Raw genomic sequence first — 22,146 nt, 5'->3', positions numbered from 1 at the left:
TAGTTACGAGCTTTCCCGATATCAAAGCATATTTGTTCGACAGTTAGCTGTGGGAGACGCTAGTTAGAAATTACTCCGATTGCACGAGGACACGAATTAATAAAATACCCTTTTAAACTTTGGGTTACAGCTTTTCAACACATCAAGAAACATTTAGTGTCAAACCTGCAAGGGATGCAGAACATTCTTGGCCTCTTTTCAAGATGGTCCTTATTCCCCCCCCCCCCCCTCAAGACCTTCATAATAAGAATTTTTTTTGCTTTTTTCCAAGTTGGTGAGATTTTAAGAAAAATAAGAAAAACTTTATGCTATTGCCTCCGATTTTTAAAACTGGTTTTCACCATTCTTGTATAAGGAACTTGCTGACCAAGTGGTCGAGAAGTTTCTGCATCCCTGAAACTTGATTTGCTGTAATTTCAAACAACGTATTACTTCAGTTAAGTTTGGACACAACCAATGAGTACTAATAGGCAAATTTGTATTAAAGAAGCCACACATTCTAATTTCACTGTACTTTGTTGCCTCATTGTCAGATAATTTTACGATAGCATTTCTTCTTTAAAATCTCTTTGAAGTATCCTTAGGATAATCCTAAAGCCATCTTGCAGGGCTCCAAAAGGTACATCATGTCATCTTACAGACTGCCTAAAAGAATCATTTTCAATAGGTTCGAGGAAAGCCTGAGTAAGAAAAGGGCTATTTTCTTTTTTTCTTGTACTTGAGAGACTTTGCCTACTTTGGGCAATGATGCAACTTGTGTGTACATCAAAGATAAGTTCATTGACAGTGTCTCTTGAACAACTTACATTGATTAGAGGTAGGTCTCCTGAATGGTCTGGTAGAAATGATTTCATTTTTTAGACACATCTGATAATTTATTGTAAAGTAAAACGTTGAAAAGTTTTCAAGTTAATAAAAATTACATTGACAATAATTTTCAAAAACGAACCATTGTTTCTGCTTCACTTTGGAAACACTAAATGTGCCATTAATTTACCTGCGTATGAATAGGTCAGAAATGATGGTTCCTTAGCACAAAAAGTATTTCATAGTTTCTGAATACTTTATTGTATAAAAATGCTTATTTTGTTCCATATCGTTTTGATTTATTGGCAAAAAAGAAATACATGCCTTACGAAAAAGGATAATCTTTTTGATGCAAAAAAGATCCAGGTAAAGTAGAGTGCTCATTGATTTCAAATTTCTTTTAGAGAAATGGTTTATGAGGCAAAATACTGAGGACATTAAGAAAATTAAATAATTTAATAGACAATGACTTTTTCCCCCTTAGAATATAAAGGTGTTTACCTCTATCCTTCTGTCATTTCCGGATTCTCATGCATTCAACACTGATAAGTAAACAACAAGTACAGGAACTCAGTGGCTTTCATGCTTTATGCACCCCATTTCTTCGATGAAAAGATGAAAACCTTCAGGTATCTTCCCTTCACTGATTTCATGAATCCATATCCTGTACTGAAAAAACATAAGAAAAGAAGTTACATGAATGGTAAAGAATAATTTATTCAGCTATTTTTACTAGAATATTTTGAGTGCATTGTAGTTTTGGTTTAGCGGTAATTGATAGTTAAATTGAGATATCATTTCTGGAGAACTTGTAAAATTTCTGTCACTCATAAAAGCTTTTTATCTGCAGCAAATATTAAAGAAACTGTCCTCACTACAACTTTGCAACTCTTTTGTTATGATTGAGGTACACAAATCAAAAAGTGAATTTGCAAGATTTTCCATTGCTAAAATTAACTATCCATAATATTCTTTGATGAAGGATTTTATCGAACCGGATTTTCCAGGATCAAATTAATCCTCCAATTACAATGTTTTAATGAAATTGCGATACACATTAAGTGATACCAAGCCATTAATGAACCTAAGTACCTGAGTACGTCTTACACTCATTTTGGAAGCTCCTGCAGCTAAAGGAACCATTAAATAATGTGCTAATTTAAGCATTATAATTTATGTTTTCTCATTGAAATTTCACATGGAACACGATTTTTCAACAAAAATTAATAAAAGTATCTCCTAACCATGAGAATAAGATTTCACCTTGTCGGTGGTATGAAACAACCGCAACTTTAATCTTGGCGATTCACCTAGCTGTTACACATTGTGGACGCTCTGAGCAACACTAGACAGGGCAGGAACTTTGCTTCATTAAGGAACCTACCAAAACTATTGTGAACCACAAATGGATTCAAGTAAATTCTGGTTTTTCTTATAAGTGTGACATTCAAATTTTTCATAACCAGCGCTGAATGAAAACGTTGATACCTATCTTAATTAGGAAAATTTTTTAGTGATTTTTGGTGTGCCAATTGTGTTTTGCGTGAAATTTTGAAGAGGGAATACGTATCAGATTACTTGATTCCGTACCTTACTCAGTGGTTTATTATCCAGTCCAATAAAGAGTTATCAGAAAAACTCAACTGATATGACTGACCAATCACAAAGCTTCTTTCAGCTTAGTCTTAATTTTTCTAGCCAACACAAAATTTCAACCATCGGCCTGTAGCTTCCTTAATTGGTTACAAATGGACTTGCATGCATTAGATAAATGAATTTTAGCTCTGCTGATTTTAAAGGCAAATCAAATTTTGCCAAAACTAGTCAAAGATGATACCGTGGATTGGGAAGATACCTTTTCAAGCTCTTGCCTCAGAGCAAAAACTGCTTTCTCTCTCTCGGCAACTAGATCTTCAAGATATTGATACCTCAGCTTTTTCCTGGCTCTGCACTCTTTGGCACTTTGTCTGCTGCGCTCTGAAAAAGAAAAAGAAAGGAGTGAATAATTAGTTAGGCCATCAACTAAATAACTGTATACTACAGTTTTATTCTGCAGAAAAGGTAAGAATAATAATCTAATCATGCTTGTGGATAGAGGTAGAACTTTCTTATTAAAGTTTAACTTCCTTCTTGCTCCATGTGGCATACAATCATACGGATAAAAGATTCTAGAGTTTGGCATGTCATGATAATGAAAAACTTCTGCAGTTGTGCAAATTACAGAGTTTAACTTTCAGGAGGAACTTTGAAAATGTACAAACTGAAGTTCCATAACTCACCAAGTTTAGCCTTCATATCCAGTTTTTCCGCAGCCTTCCTACCAGGTTTGCGACCACGCCTTGAACTCTCTTTGACGTCTTGAGCCTGCAATAGGTATAAACCAAAACTCATGTTAACTAATACTTGAATGCTAAAGGTATAACAACTTTTTACTCATCGACGGTGAAACTCCAAAACCATGTATCTCGCTTTGCGTTGTAGCAGGTTTCTTGTCGTACTTATTTTTTCACATGAAGAAGTAATTAGTATCTATTCCTAAACATTTCCGTGATTTTTCTCCTCTGCGCGAGGAAAATTCTGTGAAAAGCTCAAGGTATAAGTTGATTTTTTCCCCTTTAAAAAACTAAAATGGAAATGGAGATTTTTAAACACAGGAAACAAGATACATGGTTTGGGAGTTTCACCCTCGTCATGTGCTGTAGATTGTGGGTACTTATTCTACAAAAACTTGAAGAGAGAAAATTACCCTTCAGAAACCTTTTAGCCAACTCGCATTATCATAATGAATAATAGTCCACACAATATAACAGCATTTTATTCTTCTGATCAACAGAATAGAAGTGGGAAGTCCATTTGTCACCATTTTGATACATTGGTCCATGATCAATAGGAGTTCAAGAATACACTTCTCCTAATATAAATTTGTGCAAGTCAGGTAATACTTGTACAATGCTTAATTAAAACTACGAATAGCACAATCAGAGTCATAATAAACTTGGCGATGCTGTTTCAGGATGAACCAGAGTTCATTTAGCATCAGATAAGCTGGCAGTTGTTTACTTTCGGCTGTCATACATAACTCACTGTTTGACATATCCACCGACAATCATATTTAGCTCAGTTCTTTGTGAACTGCTACTGGATGGAGGCAAGGCGGATAAAGAATGGTAGTCGCATTTCGTACCCTCTTGACATCACTTGGCATCGGGAACTTTTTGGGTACATCCTGATTGCATGGCAAAGCATGTATCCTCTGCGCGTCACGGCCTTTTAAATGGCGGCTCAACTCGAAATGCGACCACCCTCCTTTATTCGCCTTGGGATGGAGACAGTGTAGTTGCTTACGAAGAGAAATTATACACCGATAAACTTAACTGATGTGAGTACTTATTGTACTATATCAGAGACGATTGCAGGAACTTGAGGGCTATGTTAAACATGTATTGAGTTCGGTTTAGCCAAAAATTGGGCATTCACAGCATCGACATGATTGAGAATGGCAAAATTTCACACGAACAAGGAGTACAAATGCATACTGTCATGCAGCCATGAAAACACTGCAGTGATTTTCAGACGATTGGATTTAAAAGTTCGTAATCACAAAGTAAGTAACAGGGACAGGGATCAAATTCCAATCTTAGACACAAGTAATCGATAAAGATAAAAGAGTAAATACGGGAAAAGTTTAGTCGAGGAAAAGAAACGTGGTCTCCCGAGTCAGGCTTCGGAAACGGCGAAATGCGTCGCAGTTTCTGGGCCCCTGGGCCAACTCACTCACCATATCATCGAAGTCTGGGGTTCCTAGGAAAGATTCGTCTATCTCCATCGTGCACGATTCCTGCTTGCAATCAATTGATATTAAAATACACTGAATCGAGAGAAAATTTCACACATTTCAAGAGAAAAACGATCAGAGAAGTCTCAACCTTGAACTTAACAGTGATAATACAAATACACAGGCATTTTGTTTTGATTTCGTTTGTTTTTGTTGTGAAGGGGTAATGATGACGTATGATCACGTGACCTCATTCCGTGAAGGTCGTTTGCGTTGCGGAGGGGAAATAGACGGGAGGGAATCATTCTCTCAGGGGGAAATTGCGCTAGCCAATGGGTGGCCTCACATCACGCTTGGAAGTAAATCACGCGTTCACATTGGCCAGTATCGGTTCCCGCGCGCGCGCCAATTTTTATGAAATTCTACCGCTCAATTCAAAATGCCGCACAACACCGTAGACTTCATTTGCACTGGATCTAACATATCAATTACATTTTCAAGTGGTCATTCTGAAATTGAATTTCTTCTTTCTCTCTCACGTTAATTTGGTAGCTTAGTAAAATCGGGTGCGCGTTTAGAGGCGATTATTGCAGAAATAGAGCAATTTCTGTTCCAAATTTTATTCATGTTAAGCAATTTTCTGTTCAAACTTATATTTTCGAGTGGAAATTTTGCAACGTTGAAGTAGAGCTACATTATTTCGTTTAAAGAACAACGAAATATCCTGAATCAGGCTGAGGCTGAGGCTATTTTACTTCTTAAAGGGAGGCCAAACCAACATCATTGCTTCGACTTTTCACAGCATGGTCTTCACGTAGAGAAGAAAATCACCGACATTCTCAGAAAAAACGTTCAATATCTTCTTTTGTAAAAAATAAGTATACATGACTGGAAGTCAGCGACGCCGCAAGCCGAGATACGCATTTCTGCAGCTCCATCGTCGATATGACGCCTTCCTCAGAGAATGGCATGGCATGGCTGGGAAGAAAAATTTTTTCCTCTTTATGTATTACCAAGTTTATCACTTTAAAGTTCTATAGATTGCGGACACAAACTAAGGCATGCAGCCGCGATTTGGACTAATATATACATGAAATGTTTTAATATTATGATAGTTTTCGATTTTACTTCAATTCAAATTTTTTTGTTCTACGAAAGCAGGCGCATTTCTTAATGCTAAAATTGTTTATTTCTGTATGAGAATTCAAAGTTTGCGATTGGTTGCACGAGAAACGAACCAACGCCTCCACATGTGTCGATATAGTCTGGGCGCGCATGTGTGGCAGAAAAAGGATGATATATAGTACTTGCGCTTTAAAGAGTACAAGCCACCCGACCTCACAAAGCGCCATTCATACCTGAAAAGAATAAAAGAAAAAGATCAAGAAAAGAAGAAAAAGAAGTTCAACTTCAAAAAGAAAAAGAGCGCGAATGAAGCTCGAGTGCAACGTTTCAAAATCTCCACTGTTTTATTTTCTCTCGAGAAAGAGCATCATTGTATGTAATATCCATGACGCATTCTGTTAGAGATGATGGGGGAGGATAATTTAGTGATAATTTTGCAAAAAACTGACAACTATTTTACATCGCGTGGCGCCTTAGGCGCCACGCGCCACGCGGTGAATCGAGTCAACAGGAGAGGTCGGACAAAATTTGGAAACTTTAAACGCTTATAACTCCGTCTATAAAAAAACTTTGAGGTTCTATACCTAAGTGGTTCTACTGGTTTCCTCAGGAAATGTTCAACTTCAAGCACCCCTTGAAATGTAAAATGCGACAAAATAAACACAAAAATTTGCAGCTTTCGTCAAAAATTTCATGTCCGACCTCTCTAATTGACTCGATCCACTGTGCGCCACCGATAGTGAATCATGACAAAAGGGACACAGCACGAATAAAAACTGTCGGCGAGAAGTTATCGATAAAAATATGCAGGATGCATAATCGATGACAAACAAAATTAATATGAATCTAGTCTGAAAACGAAAATTATACCCTTGTCCATAATCGGCAACACTGTCTTAATCTGGTTTGTCTCGATCTCAATGTGATCTGATAATTAGAGCTATATGAGAACCTCCTAAGAAATCAGAATCTCCCATCAGCAATTCTACAAGCGAGTTGGCCCGTGCTCGAAGTTTTCGTTTTCAACGACGCCGCCACCACTGGCAAGGCGTGCTTTGCGATATATCGAATGATTTGTCATGTAACCCATCGAAAAAGATCGATAAACAGGGTGTTCGTATCGAACACCTACTAATCGATTCTTTACCACATCCTCAAATGGGGAAATATCAATAATCGATCATTCACGCCTCGCCACTGGCCGCCACCCTGCACGAATATTAATGATATCACCCTTCTTGAGCACTCGAATTTGATGACCGTTGGTAAGATTGACCCGTGATTACAAAGCTGACCAGATCTACTCTTAGTTCTGACTGGTAGGTGATTGGTGACGGTTCTATCAATTTAGTCTGATTATAATCTTAATGACGCTCTCTTGGGTGGTTTTTTAATCTCAGAAGGATTTTATTTCGGGCTTGTGAATTATCTTGCCGGAAGTGTGGTGTGTTTCCGTTGAATTCTGAAATATCCTATTTGGACGTGGATAGTTCTAGCAGGTACTTGTGCCATATGTTTTTATCAATAAAAACTTATTCAAATGAGAGATTATGATGGGTAGTATGTGGAAAGCATTGGTTGGTTGCAATAATTTGACAGGTTGTAATTTTTAGGGGGAGATATTTCTTTTTAAATGTTTTACCTCGTAGTCAAGAGGCCTCTCTAGTGCTGCCAATGCTTTGAAAATTAAGTTTTTCATTTATATATTTTTATTTTTTGAACATTTTTATTAGTGCAGTCTCGAATATTCTCGGTGGTTGGGACTGGAGCTACCACGAACTACCGAAAATCGGGGATAATCAAAAGCTATGCAACGCGGCTAGAATTAGGTACATACTTGTTGTATTTTAATTGAATCATAAAGACACTTATCGTCACGTGCGTATTGTAACGTAGTAGATATGATTATAATTATTAGTCAAGATTAGGTCAAATAATGTTATCTGATTAAAAAAGTATGAAAACTTCATTTGTGGACAAACTTCTGACGGAGGTTTGAGACAATTTACATTGAAAAACAAAAAGCCGTTCAAATCGCGGATAACCGAGGCGTGGATAAGCAAAACTCCGCACGGTATTAACAAAATAATTGAACATTCATTGATTGGTTTCGCACATCTCAGACTTGTTTACTTCTTCTTTTTATCCATGTACCGGTGCATGTAAAGAAAACTTAAAAAAAAAAAAAAAAAAAAAAAAAAAAAAAAAATCTAGGGACAAGTTATTCATATATTACTGCCTTGTTCTTGTTATCCGTGAATTAACTTACAGAAAATTTCTTGGTGTTTCTTTCTTGTCTTAAGGATACATTTATTCTGCTCCAGATCTCAGCATACCGATCGTAAATTTTGGGAACCGCGTATCAAGATATGCAACGTTATAGACCAACAGTTTTTCTTAATTTCTTATTAAAAACTATTTGACGTGATCGCTGATTATGTTTCCTGCCTTTTTTGAAGCTATGCAAATAGATCGTATCCATCCGAAATAATAAGAAAAGGAGCGAAAATTTTGAAACACTGCATTATCGAGTACCTACGCAGTTTCCACATTTATAGTCATCGATATATGCTTATGCTGGACGGCATTCAACCTTGAGATATTATCACTGCACTTAGTCACTTTTTATCTTCAAGTATTGTCCATCCATGGTTAATCTGTTCCGGATAGAGAGCTCACAGCTTCACTTCAATTCGACGTAATTAGGAAATTCAGTGGCGTAACGGACTTCCGCTGGGCCCTCCTGCAAAATTTTTTCTGGGGGCCTCCCAAGTCGATAAAATTCCAAAATTATCCCCCCCTCTCCCTTCCTCACCCCTTCCCGTTTTTTCTCGTATGGTCTAGGCCCGCAGCCCGAACATTTTTGAGAAAATCAGCCTTAACCACCAAAAAATCAAAGTGGCAGTAGCTTATATCTTTTTACCTTTAGGTATGGTATGTGCAGGATTTAGCCTACTTTTACTTTATGTTCTGAGGTGGAATTTGATTCACTTGCATGTTTGCGCAAATAAATATTTTTTAAAAAAAATAAAAACGTAAAAGTACCCGATTAAATGGATCCCCTAAAGGATCAATGATCTAAAGGAAGGCGGGGGCTCAGCCCAGGCCCATGAATCAAAGGGCCCCCAAGGCTTTTAGATTCTTGGGCCTCCCAAAACCCGAAATACGAAAAGTGGAATCATTGAGTGGACATGGGAAGGCAGGGGCCCTCCAGCAAACAAAAAGTTAGGAACAGTCCAAGAAACGTATGAAAAACCCCGAGCTAACAATAAAAATCAAAGGAAGAAGCCCCATCTCGATAAGTAAAGGCCCAAAGTTTGAAACCAAAGCTGAGGATCAAAGAAAGAGAGAGAAAAAAATTCCGGCGGCCGAGGGCCCCCTAGGCGTCAGGGCCCCCCTGCATAGCAGGGTCTGCGGGGGCGCCCGTTACGCGACTGTTAGGAATGGCCAAAAGCAAAACAAACTTAAAGAGATTCACTCAAAGGCGAGGAGTGAATGATCGATTTTCGATATTTCCCCATTTGAAGGTGCGGTCAAGAATCGATTATTAAAGTGTTCTGTGCGAACACCCTGTTTGTCGATCCTTTTCCATAGGTTCAAATGATAGATCAATCGATACATCGTAAAGCACGCCGCGCCATTGGATTTTCTTGAGTCCTGGCTCTTCGTTGACGCGAAGAAAAGCGGTGGAAAGATTTAGTTTTGTAGTCGAAAGCTTTGAAAAAAGTGAAAAATCTTATCCTTGAACTTTTCTGAGATTATATTTAGTCGAATGAGTGAAGAACTTTCTTAGAGATTTTCAAGAAAAACTGTTGGTTGAAGAGATGGCTCACATTTAAAAAAAAAAAAAAAAAAAAAAAAAAAAAAAAAAAAAAAAAAAGGTGAAGATATGCATTGTTGATTGGAGATATGCATGTTTTGGCTTGTCCCATCGACATGACACACATACACTTAATTGCATACTAAAAGCACTAAGTAAACGAAACAAGTAACAATATGGTAGAATAGCGCAGAGTCACTATTCTGCGGGGAAGTCAAGGCTGAACATCCTAAAAATTAGCATCTGAGTTAGAAAGTAAACTTTGATGAGTTTCAGTGAGAGACTCACGACGCTGATAAAAATATTTGTGTTCTTGTGTTACTTTTGGTTAGCATAGGAAGTGAAACACAAAACAACACAAATTTTGTGTTGATTTTGGTACAGTTGGCCTTGTCGGTGACTTTAGCGCAGAAAACAATATAGAGGGACTAGGAAAATGCATTCCTCCGATTGCGACGTTTGTATGCACCTCTTTTAGTAAATTTCTTCAAAATAATTAGCTGGCATTTTCTCTTGAGATTGCCAAACGAAGGCTAATGTTATTTTATGTTTTACTTCCTGCATTACTTTTGGGTTGAAATTGCTCTCTGTGTTGAGTGCATATTTTTTAAGGTACGGCAATTAAGACGCGGAATGCCGCCGCGGAATCGTACGCGGCGGACGACCCGAGCGAGCGAGGCGTCGAATAAGTTTCCGCTCCGCCGTGCCCGGCAACTAAGCAGCGGAATCGCCTCCAAAATTCCGTCGTGTCCGTCGGCAGTCTCGTCATAAATCAGTATCCGATAATAACTCGCGAGTGTGTGTTTTGCCTTGCTACAAAGTACAATAAACACTCACCACGTTTCAAAATCTCCAATATTTTTTACGAGAATACCGACCAATATATCCGTTTGTAAAATTCCTAAAAGTATTATTGAATGAGCGAAAAAATGTTTACAAAAAGTCCAAGATAAGCCTCCTATCAACAGTTCCAAATTAACGAATGAAACGTGAGCAGAGAGTTGCAACATTGCAAGCAAAGAAACGCAATTTTTTTACTTTCAGGAATGATGTTCAAAACAAATTGGTCGATTAGGTTTCTCTATAGATATAGCAAGAGCAACGTCTAAATAAATTGTTCAGGTGCCGAAAAGCTCTAAAATAGTTAGTTCGTTTTGTTTTTACAGATTTATCTCCTGGAAAAAAGGTGTCATGTTTCTTTTACCTACTTGTGTCGTATTATTTGCACCTGGCACGAGGTAGGAATGCCATGCGTTGATATCGTGCTACAAACATATTTTTATTTCATGAATCCAATAATTCACGATGGCCCGCAATTTTCCATTGGTGTTGCCACCGCGATCCACGTTTCGGCAAGTAGACATGAAAAATCATCGAAAACCTCGACGGACGAGGCGGAATCTCCGAGGGATTCCGCTCCGATCTGTTCTCGACAGATCGCCGCGCCGTGACGCCGCGGACTCCGCGGTGTCGCTCCGCTCCTTAGTTGCCGCTCCCATTGAAACGCATGTAACAGATTTCCCTTGCGTCCGCCGCGTACGATTCCGCGGCGGCATTCCGCGTCTTAATTGCCGTACCTTTATGCTAATTTTTTATTTCCCCGCAGAATAGTGCGGAATGATGATCTGCAGGAAGAATCGAGTAAAAGTTATCGGAAGTTTCGCTTCAAAGTTCATTAAAAATTTGCAGATTAAAAAACGAAAGTCACTCATCTTTCAGACAAGCTACATACTATAAAATATATAAAATGCGCGATACAACTGTTTCAACTTCTGAGTCGCTCAAATTGTATCCATCGAGTTGAAGGCGAATTAGATTGCTCACTCCGCACAGTGGAACGCGAGTCTTTGGAAGAAGTCGGACATGAAATGTTTGACAAAATTTGTAAAAAATTACATTTATCTCGTCACAATTTTTATACTGATTGGTGCTTCTTGTAGAAAATTACATGAGGGAACCAATGAAACTACTTTTGAAACATCAAAATTTTGTATTAATGAAGATATATCTACGCTTTTTGAGTTTTTAAATCATGTCCGACCACTCCCATTTACTCGATCCACTGTGCTCCGGGTTTTCAGCGATTCAGATATGAGTGCGAAAGGGGCTACATTGTAACTTTTGCAACTCAGCTTAATGTCCATATCAAAATTGTTTTCTGAGGGAGAATCGAGTAAAAGTTATTGGACGTGTCGCATGTGGATTGAATTTTGTAAAAAGGAACCACGAGCACGCTCCAACGTCGCTAAGATTGTGCAACTTTTTTCACCTTGCAAACAGTGGCGTGGCGTGTTTTGCGATATATCGATTGTTACGCCATTTAAACCTATGGAAAAGGATCGATAAACAGGGTGTTCGCAGCGAACACCTTAATAATCGATTCTTTACCATACGTTTAAATGGCAAAACAATCGATACATCGCAATTCACGCCACGCCACTGCTTGCAAATAGATCTGATCACCCGGATAACGTTTATCTTTACTCCCAATACCCTATAAATTCAGGCCGAAAATTACCTTTGCAAATTTAATTTTTTCATGATATCAGCGCAGAATGTAAGTTGCACACTCCTAGCAACATTGGAATGCGCTTGGTTCCTTTTTGAAAAATGCAATCCATGTGTCATAGAGGGAGAAATGATGGTGTGATTGCTGTACTGTGAATATTTTTAGAGACAATGCCTCCGAAATCAAATTTTGAAATTATTGAGTAGCCAATTGATGAGTGAATCGCGTTCCCTTTGTTATGAATGAAAAACAATGTTTTATCATGAGGCCTTACTCCCGTTTTAAGTTGTTGGTGTATCGATTACGAATTTCGCAATGATATCCGGCGTGCATCACACCTCGGAGCCTATTTAGCTCTAAAAAGTCTGAGAGATACTTAAATAAGGAGTGATATCAGCACCGCAAAAGCTGCGTTAAACCCGTGAGAAGAGGTGATTCAGCTCCGCATTCATGTCCCTCAGATTTTTTGGGGGGAGTAAAATGCATCCAGATTTCACTCCGAGATTTCTAACTATGTGATTTTCTACTCTAACGGTGCACTGGTATGCCGATCACTGACGCAAGGCGAAATTATGCATGATGTTAGTCAATGTATTCGACGAAAAAAGATTAGAGAGATGCTCTTACTTTTAAGATTAAAGTACGGTCGCAAACGATTCCTAGAAGTCATTACTAGATGCCTAAATGATTGCTTTCTTCCTGACTGGAGTAATCAATTTTAAATTATCCGCTCATCGGGAGTTCCGTGTATGGTCTACTTATCAGCCCTTCGTGAAGCTCATGACAGCAATTCCTGGCGCGTGGCTGCAACCTCGGGAAATTCCGCTGTTATTCAATAATCTGTTTCTCAAATGGTCTTCCCCTGAGCCCGTGACGTGAGCCTTTGTTGGTATCGAATGCTCTAATTCAACGACCCCAAATAGCAGTGATCGCGATTAATTGCGATTTTATCGGTTAATAATCACGATTATATCGGCGGCAATTTATCGCAATATTATCGAATGAAAAATTGGGATTTATGGCCATTAAATTGCTATGCATCGCATTTTTTGGTACGATAAAATCGCGAACAATTTTCGTCGATAAAATCGAGATTAAATCGCCATATATCGCGATTTTTGTTTCGATAATATCGCAATAAATTGCCGGGCAATGAAATCGCGATTATATTGCAACAAGATGGAGGATAATCGCTCAGATGTTGATGATCCTAGCGATTTTATCGCCGATAAAATCGCAAAATATCGCGATTTTTCCGTTGAAAAATGCTACTTGGGACGTTACCCTTGTTTCATGGGTCAACCACAGATTCTTAAGAGTTTCGGGAAAGTATCACTGTAATAGGCGATGATGTATTATACTGAGGAAATGAGAGAGCGTGTTAATGGGAGCTCTCATTAAATGAAACTAGTGTCAGCGTAGGTGTAGAGTTAGAACAATCTTATGGGGGTAGCCTAGCTTAATAGCCCCCACTTCTTAAGAGGGGCCCGAGTCCACCCCAAATTGTTTCAAGGGGTCTTCCTCGAAAATTTCTGGAAAAATGATTCATTTCTTAATGAACTTAAGTCTATCCTTACGAAAAATTTGGACCGTGTACGAATTTAAGGTGATTTGTCAAGCTCAAGTGAATGGTCGAACTGGCATGCGATATATTGCATGGATTAGGTGGAAAATCTCGGTAAATTTGAATTTTTAGCCGAAAGAAGCGAGCAAGATTGTCTGAAAAATTTGAAGGAAAATATTCATAAGTTCACCAGGAAAGAAATTCGTGTTTCATTAAAAGGAAATTTGGCAACGCCTGATAGTTCATACGGCGTTTTTCCTAAGCACGGCAGAATTTTGCATTTTTGCGACAGATTCGAGACCTGCCGCTTCGGCAAGCTAAGGAGTATTTCTGTTGCTAGGATACGACTCGAAATAGTAGTAACTCTAACTTGGGCCGCCGTTGCCATCAGGGCGCAAACAACATCCGTGCGCCCCTCGAATCCGGCGGAAAAAATAAAATTTATCAGTTCCGCTCGACTACAAATACTACAACATTTTCGGTCCATGTGACGGCTGAGGCTGATTAGCAGTCTAGAAAGTTGTCGTCTCTAGTAAGCACTCGTGGTGTCTTGTGCGAACGAACCTCACATTGATCATACGTATCTGTTTGATTTGCTTTGATTTTGATTGTTTACTTAATGTTGCCAACCTGCTGAAAACGAACTCGCTGCTCGCTGATTGACTCAAATTTCTGTTCTAATTTTCGTTCAACCGTTCGTAAGTTCTCGATTTTTATTAATTTTGAGCATTACTTTTTTGTTTAAGTGAAAAATCGTCGGAGGATCTTGACTTTCATGCCGGAAGTTTCTAACCAGGACTGGCTGTAAGACTTCGCACCTGACGAGCTGCTCGCTCTGAAGTTTTCCTCACTTGACATCCCTTGTAGGAGCTACAGGTTCGTGCCTTGATTTATGCCGTTAGAGTAAGAAATGATGCAACTTGGTTGCGACCATACTCACTGCCGTGCTAAGGAAAGACGCCGTATGAGCCTTCAGGCCTTTCACGAACATTTTGCAACGCCGAAAAATGTTAAACCAGGATGTCTACTAAAACAAGCTGGCCAAAAATCAGTACTTTTATAGTACTTTTGCAGTGAATTCCCAAGAAATTCAGCGCCTCCTCAGCAGAAAAATTTTGACATAAAAATTTGTTTCGAGTTTTTTGGGATCATGATAATTACATAGTGGATACATCATCATCTTCAGTAGACTCTCCTCTATAAAATTAGTAAAAAAACGGAAAAACTAAAAAACTAAACAAAAAAAAAAAATTGGGCCATTTTTAGAGCAGAGTACCCCTTTAAATAAGTGAAATTTTTAGGTATTAAAAGATTGTTCAAAAAAAAAAAAAAAAAAACCCATAACATTAATATGCCACAGTAATATGCATTTTTTTTTTTTTTTTTAATGATGTTTCAAATAAGTGCTATATGAAGCCTGAGATGGCTGAGCCAATCAAGAAGGGCTCCAACCATGTTCACACTCTCCGTATGAAGGAACTCTATGTTATTGTTGTGCGAAATGGTTGCAGGAAATGCCGGAGGCACTAACACCTTGCAAGTTCGTACTAGAGTGGCGGGAGAAAGCACGCCGCCAGGTTTCTGACAAATTGCCGCCATCGCTGAGGCAGCAGCAAGTGAGAGGCTATGGGAGACCATGGCACATATTTTACTCTGTCACAGACGTCGAGGTGGTGTTGCCTCCCGATACCCCGTGGGATCAGGAGCAGAGGCGGATGCGCCTTGAGCGATGGCCCATCCAGGAGATGTGGTGGGAATGGGTCAACTGGGAAGGAGACATCCGGCCGCTCCCCGGATTCGAACACAGGGTAAGAATTTCATGCTCACAATCAGTAAACTGTCGGAAGAAATATAACGACGGGACTACTTCAGAGACAAGAGAGCCTCCACTGCAGCCTGATTTTTGAAATTTTGTGTTTATCGAGTACACTGAAAAAAAAATCTCGGTGTATTTACTAAGAAAAGGGCAAAATTACCAAGAATTCAGGGTTCCATTTGTTCCCAGTTTTTTCTTGGTAAAATTACCGTTTATGGGATTACCGTTTATGGGATTGGTAATTTTACCGAGATTTCTCGGTAAAATTATTGAACTTTCTCGGTAATTTTACTGGACCTTGGTAAAAACGCCAATATTTTTTATCGACTGTGGTAGAATTACCGAGATAAAATGGCAAAGTTACCGGGAATTAATTACCAATAAAAGTGGTATTCTTACCTGAAAAAAACATTAAAAACACCGGTTTTTAGGTAAGTTTACCAGCCTGTCTTGGTAAAATTACCAATAATTGGTAAAAAAAGTGAGATGGTAAAGGTGCCAACGGACCTTGGTAAACACGCCGAGAATTTTTTTTCAGTGTAGACATAGATGACATAGGTTAAAAGGCGGAGCGTGATTGGTCGGCTATGTCTCATCGCTGCTTTGTCGTGCCTATGTCGGGTGAAACCAGGGCCGGATTTACCAATAGGCTACATAGGCTATAGCCTAGGGCGCAACATTTTGAGGGGCGCAAAATTTTTGAGAATGTATTCAAAACCCTGGTAAAAATTGGAGATAAGAGCTGCGTTTCCAAATACCAAAACAGAAAATCATATATCTGGCTGTAGAATGCGGAGAAAATCATACGGCCGGGCTATACGAAGCGATAAAAAATTATACAGGCGGGCTATAGTTCCTATAGTCGGGCTTTACACTTTATCGCCTGGCTGTTGCTTTTTCGCCATCGGCTATAAAAGGCTATAAGAAATTGTGTAGAAATTTGTGTGCTTTGTAAATCCTTAAGTTTGTACGGAATCACCTTAATATTCACAAAACACACATTATATTTTCCTTTACTACATATTTTTTTTCATCAATTAAAATGAGAATAATCCATACAGAGTGTGCAAACATTTCAAAGTTATGAGTTGTAAAACGCTGACTCCACGAGCTTAAATATTAGAGCCTAACACAAAGCGAAGCGGCGGCGCACTGGCGCCTTCAAACCTATCAGGGATACTTCACGCATTGCGCAATGCGTGAAGTTTCCCTGTTAGGTTTGAAGGCGCCAATGCGCGTTTCGCGCTGGTTGCCCGCCCGCCGCGCCGCGCCGCAGCGTACCACGGCGCTTGAAGCAACTATTTCACACCAGAGGTATTGAACAGTATCATACAAAATTGCAGGCGCTCCAACATGTTAGGATTGTTAGGAATGGCAGGCATCCTTCAAAAGTACGGAGCTTTCCTCGCAAAATAAATCAAGATACTACGTCCCAAAAAGAGAGCAGTAGTCCAAAAACTCACTAAGTCCTAACATCCGTAATTAGTGACGTTTAGCATACACTTTATCGCCTGGCTGTGAGTTGCTTAATCGCCATCGGCTATAAAAGGCTATAAGAAATTGTGTTGCCGGCTATTGAAAATCTTACAGCCGGCCGTAAGTCTATGGTATTTTGGGACACAGATTCTACAAATTGTGGTTGACAAAGGGGTTTTTTTAAAGGTGAATTTGAACATTTTCCGGACTCCTAACATCCTTCTTCTGATCTGGAGGGGAGGGGCGTCTATGGGACCAACCCCCCCCCCCCCCCGCGCCCCCTACGAGAGCGCCTACTTTTAGGGGCGCCACCCTAAGTTTAGCCTACGGCGCTAAAAATGTAAATCCGGCCCTGGGTGAAACTCACGACAAGCTAAAGGCACCTCTTAAGTTTCTGACAGTATGTCGCGTATGTCGTCCACTCCACCTAACAAAGGCACGATTAAGCAGCGATAAAGACTAAGCCGACCAATCACGCTCCGCCTTTTAACCTATGTCGTCTATGTCTACCCGACAAACACAACATTCCGACAATCAGGCTGCAGGTCTCTTGTTGACAGGTGGAAGCTTTTACTTTCGGGGATTCGACAACTCCTTTTGGACAATTATGAGGGAGCAACAGTCTGCCGTGCTGAGGAAAAACGCCGCATGAACCTTCAGGCATTGCCAAATTTGCTTTGGCAAATCGCTAATTTATAGAAAAACTTTGTATATCTGCAGAATTTGACAAATTACCTAAGCATTTGTTGCATTGCATTGCCTGATTTCACTATTTGCCTGCGACACATGTATACGTATACCTACTGTCGCGTTATGCTGAGCATGACACCCGCCTACCCTTTGTCACGCTAGATAACAAAATTATGAAGACCTACCCAGCCCCGTGTGTGTTACGTACTTCGTGGACAAGCCCTGGGAGGTTCTGCGTGAGATTTCTTAAAAAGTACCAAACGGACCTCAAAATTTTTCCAACAAGGGCCCGCATGGGACCTTCTTGACTGAAACTAGGGGGTGATCCGATCCCCCCACCGAAGCCCCCCGGCCCCGGGGGGCCCGTGATACTGATATTGGACTTCTTATCAGTACTGCAACAGGATATTGCGAAATATCCACGGATAACTACTTTTGCGGGGATAAAGTAATAGATTTCATTCTCCAAGCTTCATAACATACATTCTGCTATGATTATGATTGTTGTAAGGGTTAACTTGTAAACAAAGGGGAGGGGGGTGTATATTCGTGAGGAAAAATCGATAGAATTTCTCATGAGTCTGTTTCAGTTTTCATGAAATAAGAGCTTTCATATGAATGATTGTCACAGTAACAAGAGTTGAGTCGAAAAAGCTTAATTTATTCGTACAATAAAAAGCAGTAGCGTCCATCCGACGAAAGTTTAAGTATAAAATCACCAATCCGTATCACTGGTTCAGGAATGAGGAAAGGCGGAGGGCTCTATCGTCTTCTTCTTTCTCATTTTTCCGTGTTGTCGTGGCGGACTGGCGGAGCCACTGCTGATTGGCGATGCGTCTTCATCATGGGGCAACACGTGAGCGATCAGCGATCACGCTTTCTGATGTAGCTCGCGGAAAAGTAGCTTTAACGGAAGTGCTCATGTCACGGATATTGTGCTTTCAGTACCGACATTGGCAGATCCATCGTTGTTGTTAAAAAGTTAGAGCAGGAAATCAGTGCCGGTCACACCGCTGCACAGTGCACCGCGTCAATGGGAAAGGTCGGATAAAATTTGGAGAATTTGAAAGCCTACAACTTCGTTTACCTATACAAACTGTTGAGGTGATCAAAATGGTTCCATTGGTTTTCTTGTGAAATTTTTTTGAAGGAGCACCGCTTAAAATTTAAATGTGACGAATGAAACGTAAAAATTTGCAATTTAAGTAAAAAAGTTTATGTCCGACCTCTCTAATTGACTTGATCCACTGTGCGCTAGAGGAAAAGCATTTGGTACAAGCACTGTCTGCCACCTTACAATTAGTGCGGCTAAGTTCTACCTACGAAAATATTAAAATACATCAATGTTTTTTGTTTTTTAACCATTCTTTTGCAATAATTTGACACAGTTTGGCGAAGCAGTGACGATTTTAAACGACCAATAAGATAGATTCTATTTATTAATAAAAAGATAGGCAACTTACAATGTATAGGAGACTTTCAACTTATAAAAAAGGAGGAAAAATATTTCAATCGTCTCAATGAGAGAAGTCCCTTCAATTAGTAGATAGGCAACATGCACAACATTCTGATGATGTCTCCTCTTTTAACCGAAGGTCGTCTGCCCATCGGGGACGATCTCTTCCCGCAGCCAGATGCATGAGAAGACTTCGCATTCGATGCGTTTCTTGCTTTCGGTTGGAGTTTCCAACCGTGTTTTGTGTCGTTTGGAGTTTTCCAAATTTGTTTTATTAAATTAATTACACAGGAACTATTGTGAGGCCTTTTAAAAGCATTTAAAAAAACTGATGACCATGATCGAAAAATGCGTATCCTCATCGCTACGTTTCAAAATTTTCGCCCGTTTTTTATGTTTCTAAAAGAAAACTACCTATATATCATATTAAAACTATGGGCGAATATTTTAGAGGAGGAGTGAAGAAATTCCACAGAATAGGTCATGAGAAATTGAACCATGAGCCGTGATTTGCAATATAGCGTTCGGAGATGGGCACTTTTGACTCCATTCATCAATATGAGGACAGTAAACAGGTAGTTTTGAAGTTTTTTGTTCTATCGATTTACTAATGTTCATCGCTTTCCAACAGATGCAAGAGTTGCTGGATCAACAACAAGATACCAAAGAGGACACACTATCGGAGGAAGAGGAGGAATGGGACGAGGAGGAAGAGGAATTCGTCGAAGAAGAGGACCCTTGGGAATGGGAAGAGCCCCAAGAGGAAATCAACATCGTCCTTCCGTATCCCGATGATGACAGCGAGGACTAATTCTTCCCTGGATTGGACTAAACCACTTGTGCATTATGTAGTATTCTAATGTATTCCACCTATTCCACTAATGTATTCTACCATTACCACTAACTCTACCATTTTGGAGTTTATTTTAGAGCTATTAGATGCCGCCGTTTAAAGAAGAAACGGAAACCGTTGCAATCCACCGTACAAGGCCGGAATTTGGGAATGCTCTGTGGGAGTTCTTTGATCAATTTTAAAGGAGCTTTCTGAGTACGAAAAAGTCACATATTTTCTGAGTCCCCGGGCAACAATATGGCCCTTTTCTTGCAAGGCTCCTCTTTTGACGATTTTAATTTATTGAAATGAACTCAATTTAGTTCAACTCAGTTGCGATGTCTCTTAATTTTTACTTGTATTTTACTTTGTATCTGGAAGCTGTTGCTTGTTGAGTCTTGTCGTATTATACAAAATGTAAAACGAGGAAAGACTTGCTGATGTGCTCTTTTTTTTTTTTTTTTTTTTTTTTTTTTTTTTTTTAAATAATTCGTATTCCTTAATTATTCTAAGGGTCTTAATCGAGTTAGCGCGGTTTTTTTCTGAAAACCTATTCATTCATTTTTCTGACATCCAATGAATGAATGATAGCATCTGTGATATTATTTTAACTTTGTGTTTATATGTATTTTGAATGTAAATTTGATTATTAATTTTAAAAACTTCAAAGGATATTAGAATCTGATAGCGGAATAGAAAAAAATACTTTTACAAGGCGATTACGTTTTTTCACTGTCATTGACAATTTTCTAACTTTAGGTATGTTCATAAAATTTTTGTTTGTACATTAGGTATATTTAGTTTCACGAAATTTGAAATCCTCATTAATTACCAACTCTATTAATTGATAAAATTTGTTACGTTAGTAAGTCGATGTTATGACTTTAAGTTCTCACAGATTGTTTAAACTCGATTTTCATAGTTTTAAAATGATAAGCATAGGAATAAGATCATTAACGAATTTAAAAACATGTTTTAAAATGTATGTATGCATGTGTATCTAAATGTGTATCACTAACTAACTAACTTTCTCATGCGTATCTAAATGTGCGTCTCAGCTGGTACTATATTTATGAGCGATGTTTTAAGATTGTTATTCGTGGTAAGTTATCCGGACTGAAGTGATCGGAAAAAATTGTAAATATATAAGTCATTTGTCAAAAATAAAAGCATGCGTAAGTAAATTTCAAACATGCTTTTCCTCGAAAAATCATACAGTGATAATCAGCCCTCTAATGTGATTAGAAGGAAGCACATAGTGGGTAAAACAATTGCGCTCATTAACTTGCCTACCGTAGTTATAGACAAAACTTACAGTAAGACAATTAAATTTCAATTTTCTCGTCAGTTTTTCCCTGCTGATTTAAATTTTGTTTTCCGACTTGATAATTCATTTTTTCAATAGAAAAAAAAATACATTTTAAATATTTCTCTTCCTCTCGCCAGAAAAATTTGAACAATCGATTTATTGAAACTTTACTGTTTTAAAAAATGACTATAATAGGGATGCCTGACATAGGTACTTACATCTTAGGAAGTTATTATGTAAATGTTACCTAATGTAAAACTGTATGTAATTGTATGTGATGTATTATATGTAAAACTTTATGGTTTGATGGCAAAGGAGTGAAATAATGTTCACGACAACGAGTAAGTGAAGCTTGTTCGTGGCTCAAATTCAGAATTCATAGAGAGAAATCAAAAACGTGGGAGGAAGGACGATGGAGACTCTCTATGAAACATTACTTAGCGCTGTACGCGACAGTAAATATTAATTTTAGGTGAATTTTTGTAAATTTCACTCCACCAATGTTCTATTTGTATCTTTTAATTCAGACAAATTTCCGTAAAAAAGCTATTTTTCTATCACCGTAATTTATGAAATTAGATTGATTTTAAACCTCATAAATTTTTTGTTACTCACTATAGACTGTGTCCATTAAAAACTATTTGAAAGGACTCGATTGTATGGATTTTTTGGGGGGAATTCCACCAGAGAAAAGAACATTTAATAAAAGTCTCATTTCGTTTATTTACGAATCAACATAGCCAAAAACTTCGGGCTGACGCAAATACATACTTTTTGGTGTTGAGAAACGAAAGAAATTCTTTTTCTTTGTCTTACTACATCAGTTTAGAGATACATATTCAATTTTTTTTTTTTTAATAGAAATCGTTCATATTAAACATTTGAAAGTTTGTACAGATCTTATCACGAGGACTCATAGTAGGTGCATTTTATTTATCAATAGCAAAATAGTTGTTTCTCAACACGT

General features: G+C 38.6%; 2 protein-coding genes across 2 annotated transcripts; one reads left to right on the top strand and one right to left on the bottom strand.

Moving 5' to 3' along the window:
* Positions 1 to 224: 224 nt before the first annotated feature.
* Positions 225 to 4,803, bottom strand: REPTOR-BP (REPTOR-binding partner). The gene is made up of 4 exons (XM_019042489.2): positions 4,586 to 4,803; positions 3,087 to 3,171; positions 2,663 to 2,784; positions 225 to 1,476 (listed from the first exon to the last, which is right to left on the bottom strand). The coding sequence occupies exons 1-4, from the start codon at positions 4,631 to 4,633 to the stop codon at positions 1,378 to 1,380; spliced, it is 354 nt and encodes a 117-aa protein (XP_018898034.1). The 5' UTR covers positions 4,634 to 4,803; the 3' UTR covers positions 225 to 1,377.
* Positions 4,804 to 6,911: 2,108 nt separating this feature from the next.
* LOC109031117 (uncharacterized) lies at positions 6,912 to 20,303 on the top strand. The gene is made up of 4 exons (XM_019042458.2): positions 6,912 to 7,206; positions 14,347 to 14,476; positions 15,112 to 15,408; positions 19,670 to 20,303. The coding sequence occupies exons 3-4, from the start codon at positions 15,115 to 15,117 to the stop codon at positions 19,847 to 19,849; spliced, it is 474 nt and encodes a 157-aa protein (XP_018898003.2). The 5' UTR covers positions 6,912 to 7,206; positions 14,347 to 14,476; positions 15,112 to 15,114; the 3' UTR covers positions 19,850 to 20,303.
* The last annotated feature ends 1,843 nt before the right edge of the window (positions 20,304 to 22,146 follow it).

The sequence above is a fragment of the Bemisia tabaci genome, chromosome 3 (assembly GCF_918797505.1).
Source record: "Bemisia tabaci chromosome 3, PGI_BMITA_v3".
Classification (NCBI taxonomy): Eukaryota; Metazoa; Arthropoda; class Insecta; order Hemiptera; family Aleyrodidae; genus Bemisia; species Bemisia tabaci.
This window is presented reverse-complemented; position numbering and strand designations above follow the sequence as displayed.

Excerpts from the sequence above, each read along its gene's own strand:
- REPTOR-BP (XM_019042489.2), bottom strand. The coding sequence starts at position 4,633 with ATGGAGATAGACGAATCTTTCCTAGGAACCCCAGACTTCGATGATATG. Across the intron at positions 2,785-3,086 it reads GGATATGAAGGCTAAACTTG|AGCGCAGCAGACAAAGTGCC; the intron begins GTGAGTTATGGA and ends TTTCTTTTTCAG. Across the intron at positions 1,477-2,662 it reads TGAGGCAAGAGCTTGAAAAG|TACAGGATATGGATTCATGA; the intron begins GTATCTTCCCAA and ends ATGTTTTTTCAG.
- LOC109031117 (XM_019042458.2), top strand. The coding sequence starts at position 15,115 with ATGCCGGAGGCACTAACACCTTGCAAGTTCGTACTAGAGTGGCGGGAG. Across the intron at positions 15,409-19,669 it reads TCCCCGGATTCGAACACAGG|ATGCAAGAGTTGCTGGATCA; the intron begins GTAAGAATTTCA and ends GCTTTCCAACAG.